This window comes from Bos grunniens, chromosome 10, assembly GCF_055505025.1.
Source record: "Bos grunniens cultivar Pamir isolate PY7600 chromosome 10, Bosgru_T2T1.0, whole genome shotgun sequence".
NCBI classification, from domain to species: domain Eukaryota; kingdom Metazoa; phylum Chordata; class Mammalia; order Artiodactyla; family Bovidae; genus Bos; species Bos grunniens.
In genome coordinates this window covers 91777973-91798213 of record NC_141174.1, presented here as the reverse complement: position 1 = coordinate 91798213, position 20241 = coordinate 91777973, and the positions used below count along the sequence as shown (strand labels likewise).

The window sequence follows — 20241 nt, the reverse complement described above, 5'->3', positions numbered from 1 at the left end:
TGCAAGATAGTTTTAAAGATCTTCTAAGTTTTAAAGATCAAAAAAGGAATACTGTTAAGGTGATGACGAGTGCGGTTATCTTTCTTCATTATTTCTGAAGCACGTATTCACCAACTTTAATGTTTACTTTCTATGACAGATTTGTTAGAAGAGCACATACTATATTAGATGCTACCATATCTGAGAGGAAAAGAAAGTGCTCTACTTTTTTAAATCAGAAAATAACTTTTCAGTATTATATATCATTTTTGATACTAAAAAAATCAGTATGGGCAAGAGAAACCAAGTTCAAAATTATTCTTAAAGAAGCTTTTTAAAAATTAATGCTTATATGTACAATTTATCCATAATGTCATAGTTATTCTCAAACTGTTTAGTTTGTGTTCTTCTCATTATTATGAAGTTAGGATTTCCAAAATACTATTCTCCCTGCAGTGTTAAACATATCAAAGGTGATAAAGAGTAATACACCATGAACCAATTTATATGATTCATATCAGTAATTGATCTGAATGTACACATAAAATGCTTAAGTGAGAGCTTATTATGAAAATGTTGAGAAGAGGGATAAAACCAAGTTAGCTGAAGAAAGATCCCTTCAATAGTTAGCTCCCCTATATAAGTTAAAGAGGGTAACAATTTAAACAACATGAGTGAGTGAATTTGGGGGCATGCATGACAGTAGAGAGCAGCAGGCTCTCTGCTAAAGTGAAGCTTACAAAACTCATCTAAAGCTATTACTTTTTTTTAAGTGAGGAGTTCAAAAAATGCAATACTCTGATTTCAAATAATTTCTTGATAGAAACACACTTAACCTAGGACAATGTCCCATTTTTTATAGAATAAGTTATAAAACACACATTTAAATAATACAGTAATTTAGAAAAGATCTTCTAAATTACTTGTTTACAAATGCCAGATTATAAGCCTGAATTCAGAAATTCCCTTTCACTTGATTTGTCTTTTGATACTGCACACAGTGAAAACAAAGGAGCAGAAACATTTGCTAGCAATTATTTGATAGCATTTAAGAATCTCACTCTGGGAGCCATTATCCAATAATCCACATGCTTCATCTAACTTTGATTTGTAAAACTGGGCTGGTTGGTTTATGTGGAAGAGAAAATGTTGTACAACTACTTTCCAAAATATGTTGCAGGCTAACAAGAATTTTCTATGCATGAGTTTTAGCTAATACTTAAAACATTCTTCATTTAATAATGCAAATTTTCTTTCTCTATTTGCTGTGATGTGAAGCAACTGCTTATCAAATCTCGATTCCTACAGTAATCTTATTTTTAATGAAAATATTACTAAAATTTCACTTCTACCTAATAACACCTAATAACTTCTACCTAATAATAACCTAATAACTTCTACCTAATAATAAGAATTTTATTCATAGCCTAAATTCTGGGCACCTCTTATGAGTTTTTCCTTTAAATTATATCTATTTCATTGTACTTTTCATTTTCTACTCATTAGAAATTGATGGTTTGGGTTACATTTTATTTCTCTAAAAGGCATGAGTAATTAAAACTCAACTAAATAAAAGGGGAAACCAGACACTTTTACGTTAGCTTTTCTTTAATTATAATTGTATAAAAGCTCTTTGTTGAAAAAAAATTAATGCAACGTTTCATGCAGTTAAATTATTTACAAGGATGCTCACTGATAAAATCAAATACAACTTCATTATTCTACTTTCATTTTAATACACCTATAAGTACCCATTTGTAACTATTGGGAAGCACTAGGAAATTTTAAAATAAAATCTTATGTTTGTGGACACTACCAACAAAGAGAGAATCAAAAATGATTAATTCTACACTTTTCTTAGGTACATTTAAAATTTGCCTCACAACATCCCTGTGAGGTGGGGAGTTGAGTGTTCTCCTGTGGTAACAAAAGAAAAAGAGTATCAGATTACACACAGAACAATAGCTGCATCAAAGCCTTAAAAGAAACAGCATCTACTGATCAGTTCTATCTTGAAGTCTAGGAAAATTAGGTTGCTTTTTTTCACTATCTTTATCAGGAATAATAGTTATTTTGATTTTTAAGAGGCAGAAAATTTTCTCCATCAAGGGCTTTCAGGCTTCTGAAAATTAGATTGAGCAAATATAATCACATTTTACCAAAGAGGCAAATACAAGATGCCATGCCAAATCATTTCTTTCTTCCGCTACTCAGAGATACCTTAAATGCTACCTAGGCATCCTGGGGAACTCATACATTTAAGTATCTTCATTATAGGTACTAGTTCTTTTGACTCTTCACAGTTAAATCTGTGACGATTAGAACTGTTTAAAGTGTCCTGTTTCATCCGTATCAGTTACTCTCTCTCAGTCAGGGACTATTTGATCTTTTCAATTAGGATAAACTGCAGATCCTCTTCTCCCATGGAAATGGTGACTCCACTATGTTTCAAAACCAGAGATGGTCACAGAACTCATCTACCGAGGAAAACAGGTTGTCTCCATAGTAGGAAAAAAATCTTAATTGAAGGAAAAAAAAAACCCCAAACACCCTTCCAGTAGATATTAGGATGTAAAGAGTCCAGCTTTCCCATAAAAAGAAAAAATGTTCAAGCAGAAACTTTTCTTAAAGTGGGAAGTGGGGGAAAGGCAATTGAGTTCACTTAGATATGTAACTTTTCTTCTTTATTGTTTCTGCCCAAGATACCTATTTCTCTTCAAAACACTAAAATGTGATATTTGTCTAGGGCCTGACACCTCATATGTCCGGTGGGTTATGAGACCTCTGAGATTAAGAAACAGACTTTCTGACTATGTCTAATGGTGACAGGATGGCTTAGCTACACCTTTTAAAAGAAGCTGAAGAGGCATGAAGAGGTATTATACAACAGCACTGTTTGTGGGGTCAGAAATACCCAGTGATATTATTCTTCATGTAACTGAACAAACTACTAATATTCATCTTCCATATCGCACGAGAAAAAAAATCTATTATTTCACAGAGCCAGAGATGCTTTAGGTCACCTCTTTAATAGTAATTTAACTTGTGAGTAAAGCATAACCTAAAATGATCCAATTACAAAAAACTATTACGTCAAAGGATCAAATATACTTCCTAAAATCACTTTTGCTAACATGCTTTTCCATAAACCTTTAGACGCCAAAGCAGCTATGAAGGAAATATTTATATGCAATTGTGTCTAAGGTTTCATATTAAGTATCATGGAGAACTTTTACTGTCAAAAATTTTAAATTAAAAATAATTTTGGTTACCAAAGTAAATGAGAGTAAAAAAATTTGACTACATTTACCTAGCGACTTAATTTTCTACTTTGTATGCACAGGTAGGTTTTAAACTGTCCTGCAGCATGACGACAACATCTTTATGTTGCTTAAAGGTTAGCATACAAGTGAGCTGAAAAATATATGCATCCAGAAATGCAACCCCTCATAGTAAACTAAGTAGAGCACTATCGGCATAAAAGAAGCACTAATCACATAACTGATCACTTAGCACTATCATCAACTAACATTTCTATAATTCAACAAGGAAAAACGGAGGATGAGTCTTTTCTAGAGTAATATTTACACTAGAAATCAGAGCTATTCGCAATGAGTAACTTACTATGTGCATTTCTATTCATATTTAATAAGCACACGCTTTACATTCATTGAAATAACGCTATGATTCATCCAGTGCATGCATTCCTGATTAGTTGCTCAGTCGCCTCCGACTCTTTGCGACCCCATGGACTGTAGCCCGCCAGGCTCTTCTGTCCATGGGATTCTCCAGGCAAGAATACTAAAGTGGGTAGCCTTTTCCTTCTCCAGGGGATCTTCCTGACCCAGGGATCGAATCCGGGTCTCCCCCATTGCAGGTGTATTCTTTACCGTCTGTATCATCTTTATCTGGTATCATTTTTAAAAGATTATTTACATTCTTTCTTTTTTTAAAAAAAAGACATTTTCATCAGTTGTTTTCTCTTAATTAAAAAATATGAAGAAAAGAGTCAACTATATCACTAACAAAATCAGTTAAGAAGCAAATATACTCCCATCCCCTTGTCTATAAAAGTTCTTCATATATTCTAGAGATAAAAAGCTAGAAAACTGGAAGGTTTCCTATTTTTATGTACGAAAACTGAGGCCCAGTGATGGGCTTTTAAAAAAATAACAACAATTTTACAAGAAACATTCCTCCTCTCAAATTGAGGGTTTTTTTCCCTTTAAAATAAACTATTGATTACCTTTTAAGAAGTAAATATAAGAAAAGCATATTGTTATATTTATCAAAGCATAGATTCTTTTTTTTTTCTTTTCTTTTCTTTTTTTTTCTAATTTTATTTTATTTTTAAACTTTACATAATTGTATTAGTTTTGCCAAATATCAAAATGAATCCGTCACAGGTATACATGTGTTCCCCATCCCGAACCCTCCTCCCTCCTCCCTCCCCATACCATCCCTCTGGGCCATCCCAGTGCACCAGCCCCAAGCATCCAGCATCGTGCATCAAACCTGGACTGGCAACTCGTTTCCTACATGATATTTTACATGTTTCCTTGCCATTCTCCCAAATCTTCCCACCCTCTCCCTCTCCCACAGAGTCCATAAGACTGTTCTATACATCAGTGTCTCTTTTGCTGTCTCGTACACCGGGTTATTGTTACCATCTTTCTAAATTCCATATATATGCGTTAGTATACTGTATTTATGTTTTTCCTTCTGGCTTACTTCACTCTGTATAATAGCAAACCATAGATTCTTAAAGCTACCAATTATGGGAAAGAAATCATTATAATCAATCAGACTAAATAGTAATGGAAAAAAAAAAAACTAAGAAACTAGGAATATATATGAAAAGCCACAGTTGATAGCATACTGAATGATGAAAGACTGAGAGCTTTCCCTCTAAGATCAGAAACAAGACAGAGACGTCCACTCTTGTCACTTCTATTCAGCATCGTACTAAGGTTCCAAACAGGGTAATTAGTCAAGAAAATGAAATGAAAGGCATCAGGAATGGAAAGGAAGTAAAATTATTTCTACTTGCAGAGGACATGATTTTGTATATAGAAAATCCTAAGGATGTTACTTAAAAATCTAATAAAACTAATTAGAGTTTGGCAAGTTTATGTTCTACAATATCACTATAAAAAAAATCAACTGTATTTCTATATACAGCATGAAGAAGAAACAAGAAACAATTCCAATAATAACAGCATCAAAAAGAATACTTAGGAATAAATTCAACAAAAGAAGCGCAAAGCTTATACTCTGAAAACTAAACAACACTGTTAAAAGAAACTAAAGAAGAGCTAAGTGGGAAAACATCATTATGTTCATGAATTGATAGACTTAACATTAAGACAGACTTCCCTGGTGGCTCAGATGGTAAAGAAACTGCCTGCAATGTGGGAGACCCAAGTTGGATCCCTGGGTCGGGGAGATCAGATCCTGGAGAAGGAAACGGCAATCTACTCCTGTATTCTTGCCTGTAGAATTCCATGAACAGAGGTGCCTGGACAGCTACAGTCCATGGGGTCTCAAAGAGTCAGACACGACTGAGAGACTAACACACACACACACACCCCATTAAGATGGCCACCCAAATTGCACTACAGATTCGGTGGAGTTCCTATCAGAATCCCAATTTACTTCTTTATAGGAATTCACAAGCTGATCCAAACGTTCACGTGGAAATTCTAGGGACTCATTATAGTTAGAACAATCCTGAAAGGAAGGATAAAACAGGAGAAAACACATCCCAAATTTCAAAACTTACTACAAAGCTGTCATAATGAAGAACTCGAGGACAGATCAGTGAGATAGAACTGAGAGTTCAGATATAAACATTTATGGTCAACTAATTTTTCACAAGGATGCCAAAAAAACTCAGTAGGAAAAAGAACAGTTTTTAACAAATGATCCTGGGACAACTGGATATCCACATGTAAAAGAATAAAGTTGGGCAATCATATCCTATGTCACATATGGAAATATTCAATCCTACATCATATATGGAAATACTCAAAATTGGCCAGATCTAGATATAAGAGTTAAAAATCATAGAATTCTCAAGGAAAACACAGGTGTAAATCTTTGTGCTTATGGGCAATGGTTTCTTAGATATGACACCATAAGCAAAAACAACAAAAGAAAAAAAAAGATAAATGAACTTAATTAACAGCTTTTGTTAGCCCTGGGTGTTCTTTGGAAGGAATGATGCTAAAGCTGAAACTCCAGTACTTTGGCCACCTCATGTGAAGAGTTGACTCATTGGAAAAGTCTCTGATGCTGGGAGGGATTGGGGGCAGGAGGAGAAGGGGACGACAGAGGATGAGATGGCTGGATGGCATCACCGACTCTATGGATGTGAGTTTGAGTGAACTTCGGGAGTTTGTGATAAACGGGGAGGCCTGGTGTGCTGCGATTCATGGGGTCGCAAAGAGTCGGACACGACTGAGCGACTGAACTGAACTGAACTGTGTTGCAAAGGATACCATCAAGAAAGTGAAAAGGCAACCTACAGAATTGGAGAAAATATTGCTATCCACAAATTATTTAACTTATAAGGAGTTAACATCTAGAATATATAAAGAATTACAACTCAACAACAAAGAGATAAAAACCCAATTAAAAATGGGCAAAGAATCTGAGTAGCTACTTCTTCAGAGACGATATACAAGTGGCCAATAAGCACATGAAAAAATGGTCAACATCAGCCATCAAGGAAATAAAAAGCAAAACCACAATGAGATACCACAGCATACCTACAAGGAGGGCTATGACAAAAAAGAGAAACTAACAAGTGTTGATGATGATGTGGAGAAACTGGAACTCTTACATACCGCTGGAGGGATTTCAAAACAGTGCAGCTGCTTTGCAAAACAGTCTGGCAGTTCCTTCCAAAGGTTAAACATTGAATTACCATATGACCCATCAATTCCACTACTAGATATATACTTGGACAGCTGAAAACCTATGTCCACACAAATACTCATACATAAATGTTCATAGCAGCATTATTCGTAACAATGGTGGAACTTCCAGAAAGTGGAAACAAAATCCAAATGTCTATCAACTGATGAGTGGGTTAATAGAATATTATTTGGAAGTAAAGGGAAATGAAGTATTGACATATGCTACAACATGGATAAACACTGAAAACATCCTAAGTAAAAGAATCCAGTCATAAAATACCACGTATCATGTGATTCCATTTATAGACAATGTCCAGAACAGACAAATCTAGAGAGAGAGAAAGTAGATGAGTGATTGCCTAGGACTGGGGGAGGCAGATCGTGTGTGAAGGGCAAGAGGGAAGTGACTGCTAAGGGCATAGGCTTTACGGGTAGGCAATGAAGTGTTCTAAAATTGTGGTCATGATTGTAGAAACTCTTGAACAGTTTTGGTTGTACCCCGAACCGCTGAATTATATACTTTAAATAGGTGAATTGTCTAGTATGTGCACTGTAGCTCAATAAAACTGCTATTAACAATATTAATGAGTATCAATAGCTAAGTAGACCCTGCTAGAATTAAAAGGAAAAGTAATTCTTCTTCATATGGGTATCTCTGTTAGCTCTGCTCAGGTGAATACATATATATGGGATACTTTTATGCTAATGATCAAGCTGCACCAACTTATTTACCCCTTTCTGTCATCTCAGTGACAGTAAAAGTACATGCGTATTTTTCCACACAACACATTTATTCTTTATCTCTTACATGCCCTAATGACTAGAAACAGTACGCGCTACCAAGAAATACAACTCAACAAAGCTTAGCCAGAAGCTAAGACTCTAGACGGGAGTTCAGCAAGTGATGGCAAATATGCGTTGAACAACGACAGGAAAAAAAAAAAGTGAGACAAGGAGAGTCTGAAACATGATAGAGAAAACAAACCCTCTTGGAGGGTTATGTGATTTTGAAGACAATTAGACTAACTCTGTTAAACTCAAGTCTTAAGTTGATTAGAGTGACTGCTGTTCAAAGACCATAACTAGTTCATTAATATATTTTAGCCTTAAGGTCTTATGAATCTGTAGGCGTAACCCCACACTTGAAGCACTGTACCAAGCGCATTCAGAGCATATACTCTATTTTTGGGAGGAACATCGTTCCCTTCATATGTTTAAAGAATGCCTACTATATACTAATCATCGGTGACATAAATGAATAAAGCACAATCATTGCCCCAGGAGAGACTGAGAGGCTAATGTCAACCTGTATATGTCAGTTTGGAGGCAACAGGGATTTAATAGAGGAGACATATAATTCAGTCTGGAGACATGAAACAGAGCTTTTTAGAGGATATAATGCTGGAACTTATAAGGACATACTGGGGTTCATCAGTTGGTGATCAAGTTAGAGACAGAAGTAGGAGGCTCAGTGGTAAAGAATCCACCTGCAATGCAGGAGACTTGCAGGAGACATGGGTTTGATTCCTGCGTCAAGAAGATCCCCTGGAGAAGGAAATGGCAACTGACTCCAGTATTCTTGCCTGGGAAATCTCATGAACAGAGGAGCCTGGCAGGCTACAGCTCACTGGGTCACAGAGTCTGACAAGACTAAGCAACTAACAACAAAAACAGAGGCGGGGTTGCAAGGAAGCACAGAGTGTGTGTGTGTGTGTGTGTGTGTGTGTGTTTGTGTGTGTATGCAGTCACTCCAAAGAAAAGGGATAACATAAAAAAAACCCAGGGAGCAAAGCCTTGCAGACGAGCAGTCTCATGTTTGCTTGGTTGTAAGCGGAGTGCACGTGTGCTCAGTTGGGTCTGACTCTGCGACCCCATGGATCGCAGCCCACAAGGTTCCTCTGTCCATGGCATTTTCCAGGCAAGAATACTGAGTGGGTTGCCATTCTCTACTTCAGGGGCTCTTCCTGACCTAGGGATAGAACCCACATCTCTTGTGTCTCCTGCACTGGCAGGTGGATTCGTTAACCACTGCGCCACCTGGGAGTGGAGGACCAAAAGCAAATGCGAGTAGCTGCTACAAAATCACAAGGTGATGAGGCTGGGGGGGTCTCATCTGATGACCGTGGACTGGTCTACATACATCATGCCACTGAAATATTTTAAGGAGAGAAGGGACATGGTCAGATTTTTTGTATTTGAGAGTAGTAATAATGCCTATCAGAGTAGTATGTCACCAAAGAGTAAATATCCAGGATTCCAAATCTTCAAATCATATCCTTCCAAATACCACCACCAAGAACTTAATAAGGGCATTATAACAACAGATATTACTAGGTGGGAATTTGCTTAAAATCATTACCTTGGGCTAAACCATATATATTAATAACTCATAAAGATTCCTTTTGAAAGTCTAAACTAGAAACCAGATGGGTCACATAATCTTCATTTCTCTGTTTGGCCTTGTGTTTTAAAAACTGTAGTGTCTTTGGATGAACCATGTATTCCCACAGACCTGGCAATTCCATACTGTCATATACCACACACACATCACAAACGTCACACATTCATGCGACTTGCCTGGCCTCTGCCTCTGTTCACACACTGCTATTCTAGTAGGAGGAAAGACAGAAAGCCAAGCCCAAAGGAAGAGTGTTTTCCCCTAAGTCCTGGAATGTAACTGTCGTCATCACACACCTCCCTTCCAACGGAATCCCCACCATGGTCTTCAAAGACCACAAATGGAGGGAAAAAAGAATATTCAAAAGTCCTCCTAGGAAAATTTTAAAAGTCCTAGGAAAAAGGTCATAATTAATCTAAGATACATCTGTTCCTTTGTGAGCGACAGTACCCCTAACTCCAAGGTAGTAACCCTGAAAATACAAACTAACAATCACAAGGGATGGACTGGTGAAAATTCTTCCCATTAATTTCAGTGGTAAGGCAGAGAGGAAGGGGAAGGAACAATCTCTAATTGGAGGTACGTTAGTAATGTCATTATCTCATATGAATAGTACTTTTCTTCTTGCAAATAATCCATATTAAGTGATAATTCCCAACCAAAATGCTTTAGAAAATATTTATATTTTCCTCAAAATCTTTTAGAAGACATTAAAATAGAATGAAGATTAGTTCTTAAAAATTTAAGATAGGAAATTGAACTGTATATATATATATATATATATATATATGTAAAAACCATGTTGGAGAAGACTCTTGAGAGTCCCTTGGACTACAAGGAGATCCAACCAGTCCATTCTGAAGGAGATCAGCCCTGGGATTTCTTTGGAAGGAATGATGCTGAAGCTGAAACTCCAGTACTTTGGCCACCTCATGCAAAGAGTTGACTCATTGGAAAAGACTCTGATGCTGGGAGGGATTGGGGGAAGGAGGAGAAGGGGACGACAGAGGATGAGATAGCTGGATGGCATCACCGACTCAATGGACGTGAGTCTGGGTGAACTCCGGGAGTTGGTGATGGACAGGGAGGCCTGGTGTGCTGCGATTCATGGGGTCGCAGAGAGTCGGACACAACTGAGTGACTGAACTGAACTGAACTGAATAAACACTCTTTTTCACTATACTTTTATTGCATCTTATTCAAAAATACATGGATTACTTCCAAGTTCCCAGAAAAATGCAGACCTATATACACTGCCAAATTACCACAGCACTTCTCACAAAATGCTACCTATTTACAATTAGTAAAGGAAATTCTGCTATCTCCACAATGTTGAGTTGCACTCTCTCACTAACTGTTTTGGCCTTCAAATTAATTTTGAAAAACGAATTCTAATTTTGAGGTTTGATTTGAGGTAGAATAACAATATTTGTAACTGCAACTATAAGGGGAATCCTACAAGTTATGTTTTTTATCTACAATTTTCTCAATGATAAAGCCCTTCTTGTGAAATCAAGCCCCAGCTTTACACAGTTTTATTCAAACAAGAGTTGTCCACAGAAATTATTTCTATTTTACTATTTTTTCTATAACTATAACCCTAGAAGTTATTCATGAAAAGAGAGACAAATGGCACAGCTGTGGAGAATATAGTACTCCAGAGCTCCTAACAGTTTTTTTTCTGTTTGTATCATGTTCAAATATGTACAAAATGTATTCGAGTCAAGATAAAACACTGCTTGTCTTTTTAACGTGTATATTTTCCAATGAAATTTAGTTTCTGAAAATGTACAAAACTCTCTAATCACAGTTTTAAAAATAGTAGCTTTTGGAAACTGATAATAAATGAAGTAATTAATCTATTAAATACGAGTGGAATAAACCCACTCAGATTATGGTAAAATTGTCATTATACTGATTTAAAGCAAATCAACACACTAAGGAGGAATGATTCTGCGTATATCCTTTAATGAATATCTGCTGGAAAAACACCAAGTGGGAGAAAAATCTCTTTAACAGAAGATACATGCAATACCCCCAAATGCATCAACTCTAGCAGCACCATGAGAATACATTATCTAAACTTTAGAAGAATTTAAATGTAATAGGTGCTCAAAATAGCCAATTTTCCAGTAAGATAATCAAACTTTTTAAAATTTATCAGTATAAAAATAGCTTCATGAACTATTGCTATATACACATATCTGCTCTCAACTCTCAAAAATGTAACAGCAGCTATTTATCACTATATTACTATATATCTGAGAATCATCAAATCACAATGAACAAAATAAAAAATTGCAGTTTTCAGCGTTACATTTCAGTATTACCCTCTAACAGCCCTGGAAAACTATAAAATTAACTATTTCTGAGAGAATTTTAGATAGCTTTATATCTTTAAAAATATCCTAGAGTTCATTGAGAAATAACGAGTCAATTCTAAAATTCCATATAGCTGATACTATGAAGAAAACAAATCCCTCCTGGAATGAGACCACAAAACCATCCTCCATATTTTATATAGATAGATAGATGTATATATTATCAAGCATACAGTATTTTATTTAGTATACAGATGACTCTTGAACAATGCAGGGAGTTAGGGGCGTCAACCCTCAATGCAGTCAAAAAGCCATGCATAGCTTTCCAGGTGGTCCTCTGTATCCTGGGTTGCACACCCATAGATTCAACCGAGGATTGTGTGCTACTGTAATTTTTACTATTGAAAGAAATCCACTTATCAGTGGACTCTGTAAGCTCAAACCTGTGTTGTTCAAAGGTCAACTATATAGTTCATCTAGACTACAGCCTCAAAGGAAGCCCTGAACACTTCAGTGGGTCAGTGTATACCTGTTCAGTCCCAAAAGGATATTATCAGTTAGGTTAAAAAAAAATATTTTCTAAGAAAAAACAGCAATTCAGATAAAACTTAATACTATTTCCCCAAAGAAATTAGTAAACATTTTCATCCTCATAATCTTCCTATTTTACACATCTCCAGACTTTAGAAGTCTGGAGCATTCAAATAAATATACTTTTTAAAGTGTTAATTTATCAGAACTTCTTTAATGAAAATATTTTTGCATAGTTTATAACAAGGACACAAAACAGTACTGTAGCACTTGACTAAGGAATACCGAGCAGCTCATACATTTTAAAATTTAGTCCAGCAGCATAATTTTTAAAAAATCAAAGAAAAGAGTAAATAAAGGTAACTCTATAATGCCAGTAAATAGAATTTAGATATAAAAAGTTGTACTGGCTTAGTAAATAATAAAATACAAAAGTAATTTTTAAAAAGTATTTGTGAATGAAATTATATGCCTGGGACTTGCTCTAAAAATACAAACGTGAAAGAGTGGGTAGGATTAGAAATGAAACAAGACTGGCCATTTTTTCCTAAATTTTGAAGCTCAGAGATAGGTTCGTGGGAGTTCACCAAAGTATTATCTCTTTCAAATACATTTGAAACTTAGTGTAAGTTTAAAGATTAACAAAAAAAATCTTGCTTTTCTCTTTAAAACTAAGTAGTACTTCTTAAAAAATAAATAAAGCTTATAGAGTAAATAAACTATAAATACATTACTAAATTTTCAGGACCGAATGAAAACTCAGGGCCTTCTTTTTGGCATGTTAATTAATGAATCAGTAAGATTTAGGCATAAAACTTAAATTTTAAGAAGAGCACAAGCTGGCTTGCTAAATAGCTATTACTATAATCAACTCAATCCACTTGACGGACTAGATCACTGTTTCCCATATCCTTCCATCTTTTAAAACACACACACACACACATAGATGTTCTAGTGATTTTGCTCCTAATTTAGCAATAAAATGATATCAACCAGAACAGAAGAATGTTGGCAGAATATCTTTTTTGCTGTTCATTCTTTCCTGCTGAAATAAGTACCAAGGAAGAAAGGCAAAAATAAACATTATATGCAAGCCTTAAAAACACAGATTTTAAATGTTTTTTTTTTTTTTGCCATGGTTAAAAAGGATGCTGTATCAAGTTTAAATATTTGTGAGTTTCAGATTTAAAGAAAAATTATTTTAATATTCTTTGTGTAATTTATGAAACATTGATCTTATTTCTATATAGTTTTCCTGACATAGAAACAGCTCTTAAATTTCTGACACAACAATGCGCTTGTTTTGGGGATTAGACTAAAATGTACTGTTAACTAACTTGGTAGTACCTACTAGGATCAAAAGTGCTGAGCTGTAAACCCAAAGTTGTTACTAATAACCCAAGCAACCTAGGACAAATCATCCAACTTCCGGAATGTGTCAAAGGCACAGGCTTTCAAACTTTGATGTTTTACCCTAGAATCCAGCCCACGCTAAAATATGTATGTTCCTGAAACACCGTTTCTTCTCCTAATGTTAAGTTTTATTTTGGTTTTTCCTATTTAATTTTACATTTCATTTTTTTCATAATGAAATGAATAACCTAAGTGGATTTCAAACCACTACAGTTTGAAAAATCCTAGATTACACCATCTCTGAAATCTTTAATGCTATTTTGACATTCTAACTTTAGTTGTAAATGATTCAGTTTTCTGTCTCAGGTAGAAATCTTAATTTTAATCGAGTAACTTAGTGAGTATTCATTAATATTGATTGATATAAAATAAAAAGTTCAGAGGATAAATCTTCTAAAATCCTAAAGTACTTTTTAAATAATAAGAAAACTCTAAGATTGCACAATGCCTTTAATATAACCAAAAGCTAAAATCGACCTGTTAAATTTCATTTTCAGAACTCAAATATCTCCTTGGCTAACCTATATATTCCAGTCAAATAAGCTGTATCTTCACATCAAAGAAAGTAACTCCTACTTGACCCCCAAGAACAGAGAAAATCAATAGATGACCAGTCGCAGTTAGTAATTCCAAGCACTGAAGATTAGAAAAGTAATAAACACTCAGAAAATTCTAGGTGCAAAAAGTAGATTAGAAACAGCTTTACCAATGATAAATACAAAAATTCGTATTTCTTAATGCAACAGTATTCAATGCACATGTCTTGTTTAAGTTTTAGCCAAAGAAATCAAGTTTATAATTATGTTCACTGTAGTTACATCTATTTACTAATTGGATGTGCTAAACAGGAAAGAAATTTTTGCTTTCCTCAATACAAATATTTTAAAAACTGCATATGAATCACATTGTTCTTTAGTAGTAATATGGTTTACTATTAGTGTAAACAGACAGTCTTCGGACTAGATGAACCAAAAATGTTCACACGTTCAGTCACTCTTACAGCTATAGAAACGAGAATGCGCTTATTCTGAAATACTTAGAGCATCGCCTCTATGAAAACTCCAAAATGTGCCTCTTTTATGCAAAATTATTTGCATTTTTAGAAACAAACTGGAATAGCCTCATAGTCAGTTTTCCCCCCTTTCATTCCTAAGAAAAACCTTAAATTTCTTCTTCCTTGGGCTGAGTATGAGGTCCCTCAATGCCTCTAATAAGTTTAGGCCTGTACCCCTAATATTCAACCAATTCAATCAAAATTAAAATTCTCATGAAAAGAGTTTGGAGTATCTCACTTCACCATTCTTCTAAATATGCTAAAGAATTTTATTTTTTTGAACTGGTCCAAAAAGAGATGCATGACAAAGGAGAACTTTTTTCTTAATTTTAATTAAAACTACCTAGGTCAAAAGTTTCCAAAGAAGGATAAAAATAAAGACAATGACTAATAGGTATTTGTTTACATTTGCAGATTCTCAGATCTCCTTACATCCTAAAAATACTCCAACATGGCCAATAATTAGTGTAACTGGTTTGGAATATATTTAGAATAAATCGCATCTTTTTAAAGTATCAAATTCTTTAAAATTCAGAAGCATGTGAAGATTTATCTTTTGTTAGTTGATGTGCAAAAGTAAGTCTGACATTAACAAGTTCATGCTGGAAGTTACACCAATAAACCGTTTCCTTGTTTGAAATCATACAGTGAGATCTCCTCTAAGTGACAGCAAAGCTTAATTTCAGAGTAGGAAACCTAATTTTTAAAAAATTTTTATAACTCTCAAGAACATACATGAAAATGGAAACCAGGTTAACAAAGAGGGTCTTTTACAGGCTGGGTAAAGAAATAAATAGGGGGGATTTGCAATAACATGTTGTCTCACTGAAAAATGATTTGTAGTATAATTAGCTCAGTAGCCCTCTTTCTACAAAGGCAGTGGAGATTGCCCACTCCAGTCCATCTAGGCAACTATAAACTATAAATCAGCAAAACTTCTCTGAAGTTAAGAGTTAAAAAAATAAAAAGTCTGACCTGGAATTTTGACTCAGGGTTGTAACTTTGCAAGATTTATCTGAAACGAAGTGAGTTTGTACACGTTACTTAATCATGACGGCTGAGCTGAATCTGTACCTATGTGTGAACGGCAGTGCGTTCTGGGTGGGTTCAGGCCGCGGCTCCGAGTTCTGCGTCAGATCAGGTGTTCTCTCATCATCTGTCCCGTTGATGCTTTCTGGTGTTAAAGGAGACTGAAGATCCCCACCTGCTGATTCCTTTAAAAAAAAAAGAAGAAAAAAAGGCATGGGGATTTAAAAAGTGTTACAGTTTTGTTAAAATATACAAGGTAATCTAAAAGTTAAAACTGACTCTGATATATGTCACTTATGAAATATGGTCATATTTCAACTGAAATTTGAATCAAAGGCTTAAAAAATGAAATTTAAACAGAAAAAATTTTAAAGCAAAGCAATGCACAAGAAAACTATCTGAAATGATACAATTTAAAAATGTAAACATACAATTTAGAAATTATAGCTTCAAAGAACTAAAAAACTTCCAGGTTATATAAGCAATTAATTGGCTAGATGTTCAAATAATTATTTGAGAAGAAAAAGAAAATAAGACAAAGCTGAAAGATTATTATTTATTATTTATGGGAGGATAGGAAGAGAAAGAATGAAATCTCAAGTTTCAATTTTTTTATCTGCCATAGTTTTCAGTTCTAAGAGTCATTCAGAAAGGTAATTGGAAATATTCCTGTAACATTATATACAATGATGTTAGTGTATTTCAGCTTTTCTTGCCTGCTACTCATAATGAAAGTATTTCTCTTTGCAAAATTTCCTGTTTTATTTCTATCTAAGTTAATTTAAGTTATCCCACTGGAAAAGAGATGGAATTTAAAACAAAGCTCACTCTGACACTTACTCTTATGACTGTCATCACCAGATTATCAGAAATCAGAATGAGGTGTCATTTGACAAACCCATTAACCAAGGAAGGTCCCAGCACAAGATGGTTAAAGAGCAGCTTGGTGGACCCCTTACAATTTCAGACCAATAAAACTTCAAAACTGAAATATTAGGCTAAGTTAGGCAAGAAAATGAAAACATTAGTGTTCAACAGGGGAGTGGCTGGGGATGGTCATAATTTGTCAACCTGAAAGAATGTAAGATCTCCTCAAACAGAAACAAGATGAATATGTGTAATATAGGAAATTGCTTATAACTCGAAAAAGAGGATGATATAAGGAGATATCTAGATTATGATAATTTATATACTTTATGTAACAATTATTACTCATGGAGAAGCACTAGAAAGAAATATGGAAAATATTAATGTGGTGAGATCAACTTTCTTTTCTGGGGCTTCTGGTTTTATACTGCTTTATGTGTTTTATTTCACATTTAAATATTTTAACTAATGGTACCATAATGCTATAAATTATACAAACTATCAAAAGATCAAAAGCCTTCCTTCTTGATTCCACATCCTCACCTATTTTTCAATTATTAATGGAACCTCTAGTTTGACATTTAATTTTATTCCTGTAAAATCTTTCTTCTGAATCTATTGTTTCTATTAACCAATAAGTTGATGCACAAATAGTTTCCAATATTGTGACAACATGAAATTGTTCTACAACAAAGTCAAATCCTACTGAGAGAAGAGTAACCAAAATGACTATCTCTTGATCAATCACGGGCCATATCAATTAGCCTGGAAAAGTTTTAAGCAGCCAGTAAAACCATGAGGTATTCATATCTGGTTTCAATAAATCAGGAAGATTTTTTCTCCAAGAAAGGCCAAACTAAAATAATCCAGGTCAACTGTCCAGTCAACTGCATGCTAGGTTGGCCAAAAACTGATTCAGTGAAAATGACAACAGAAACAAACCGCCTTGTTAACATGCAAGAGCACAACTAGTATTAGCAACGAGGACCTGCTGGAGCTGGTTGAGAAGAGTGTGAGAGCGAAAAGGAGATTAGGGTTAAAAGAGAGAGGAGGTCGTCTGATTTCTGGCTCTTACGACCTTCTGGAATGAAGTAAGAAAGTTGATGAGGCATGGGTGTTGGGGAGGATAGTACTGTTGATGCCACTGAAGCAGACTGTTCTCAGAGACAAGCTAAGGAGGAGAAAAGGAAGAACGGGACTCAGGTTGCTTTTCTTCCAGAGGCTCAAATATTCGCTATATTTAACAAAAGGCATATTTAAGTTACTCTAGATGCTATATCTAAAACGAAAACAAAAGCCCTGGGCGTGTTTTATTTTTAAGGATGTTTGTAAAAAAAAAAAAAATCAACATTTGCTCAGGAGAACAAGAAATAGCTCCAACAGTACATGAGGGCGACGAAACTCCACTGCCCTCCAACTGCTCCAACTACCACAGGGGCAGCCTGAAGAATTGTGTGAAACCTTCCAGAAATTTTACATATGCTAAAAATAGCACTGTGACCCTTGTTTTATTTAACATATTCCAAATATCTAGTTGTTTTTAGATTAAATTCTGTGCAGTTTCCTATTCAACTGTGGTTATTCCTTAAAAACTTTAACTTTCATAAAACCTACATTTTATATCTTTAAATCAAATATCAAAATTAAAAGCATGAAGTATATTTGGCAGAAACCAATAAAGTTCTATAAAGCAATTATCCTTCAATTAAAAAATAAATCATTTAAAAAGCATGAAGTATATCTGCTAGACTACAAACTTTGAAAAAGTAGGGTAATTTCTTTTTAGAAAGGGATTCCTAAGCTAATATAGCTAGCACGTCTATAGTAAATGTTTAAGGAAAAATATATCAAATGATATATTCTTTGATCACAGTGACAAAAAATAAAAACTTTGCATTTTAAAATATGAGAGTACCAAGGAAGCCAAAACTAGAAGATATGACCATATTATAAAAAAAGAAACCTGAGCAAGGATGTAAAAGATTCAGAAAGTGCTTAAGAATTCTCTTTCCTCATTTATGAAGTGGCAAGAAAGCCCTCCCCTGAAAAAAGCAAAAAGCCCCAGAAATATCTTGAATCACATGGGAAAGAAATGATGTTGGCTCCCACTGCAGGCCAGGCCTGAAGGGCGCTGCCAGCAGCCTTCTCTCAGGTGTATGTGCCACAGCAGGAGGGCGGGGTGTCAAGGCTTAGCTCTACTTGAAGAAAAACAAATCTTGGGAAATTGTAGACAATCAAATTTGATATGATTTATGTAAGAAAGATTCACAATCAGGATTAAAGACACATATCTGCACTGTTCTTAATTTTGGGCTTCCCTGGCTCAGTGATTAAGAATCCATCTGCCAATGTAGAAGATGCAGGAGACCTGGGATCGATCCCTGGGTTGGGAAGATCCCCTGGAGGAGGAAATGGCAACCCACTCCAGTATTCTTCCCATGGACAGAGGAGCCTGGTGGGCTACAGTCCATGGGGTCACAAAGAGTCAAACACAACTCTAAGAAAGATTCATAATCAGGATTAAAGACATATGTCTTCACTGTTCTTACTGTGGAGAGCAAATAATTATATGAAGAGAGCTCTAGCAAATCTTTCCTAAGGTTGTAAACATTGTTCTTGTAGTATTTGGTTCAGTAAATATGAAACTTGTCAAATGATACTATGACTAAGAAGGTATCATAGTTAATATATAGGCATTCACTAATTCTAAAGGTATATTTTTGGGCTAGATATGTAACTAATATAGTTTAGGACAGTAACAGGTCTAAATGCAGACCACCTTTCAAAAAATCCATTTATACCAAGAAAATCTAAAACACTCAAGATTTATTGCATTTGAAATGTCCTTAATTCAAATCTCTGACCTTATAGATTCAAGAACCACTGCCCAAAGAGATCAACTGACTGTCATAGGATCGAATAGCTAGTCACAGAGGTTCTAATAATCACTTACAAGAAACCAGTGCCATTTGGGCAAATGCAATTTATTGCTAAAATGAGAATTTTTAAAATTATGACATTTACCAAAAAAAAAAAACAAACAAATTGATTTTCTCTGAATACACACACTCACACACATAGAATCTATTTTTTCTATACAGTGAATTCTAAAAAATCTTGAGGAAAAAGTTAAGACATACTAAATCTAAATCAAGATAGCTACTACAATATGTTCAATGCTACACAACCTGACATATTAAATGGAAAAAAATAAAAAGCCCATGACTTTTGCTTGGCTGCAAACAAGTGATGGAATTAAATAGATTTTTCTCAGTTTAAAAGTCTTAGTCAACTGACAGCTAAAAGTTAATTTTTTTCAACTCCAATGAAGAAACATTTGGATATTATTTAATCATATAGCCCCTTTCTCTATTAAGTTAACTGAAATACAGTATTTTGCAACTGTGAACTGTGTAAGAAATTTCAGGTTTAAAGTCAATCATCACTCTTGATTATATATCATTGACTGTTTAAAAGAGTCCCATGGAAACATGAGGACATAAGATCTCCAACAGAGAAAAAGTTTTAAATTAATGTCTATTATTTAAAGAGAGATGTGAGAGAACCTGACAACTAACACATGAGTCCATGTATTCCTAGAGATGTTACCTGGATGAAGACAACACGAAGATTATGACACAACCTCGTATTTATACAGCGTGTACAATCTTAGCTCAAGAGTCCAAGAGGGAATTGGCTAACTCTGCTCTAAATGCCAGACGCCTTTCA

General features: G+C 34.8%; 1 protein-coding gene across 8 annotated transcripts in view; it reads right to left on the bottom strand.

Moving 5' to 3' along the window:
* Positions 1–20241, bottom strand: part of HOMER1 (homer scaffold protein 1) — a 133806-nt gene that overhangs the window by 52272 nt on the left and 61293 nt on the right. For 4 of the 8 annotated variants that reach the window (XM_086323103.1, XM_086323107.1, XM_086323101.1 and 1 more), the window contains 2 exons: positions 17591–17683; positions 15691–15830 (listed from right to left, as the gene is read on the bottom strand). In XM_086323103.1, coding sequence (XP_086179229.1) covers positions 15691–15830; positions 17591–17683 — 233 coding nt within the window. The remainder of the gene's footprint in view (positions 1–15690; positions 15831–17590; positions 17684–20241) is intronic. The other 4 variants (XM_086323106.1, XM_086323108.1, XM_086323104.1 and 1 more) reach the window with 1 other exon arrangement.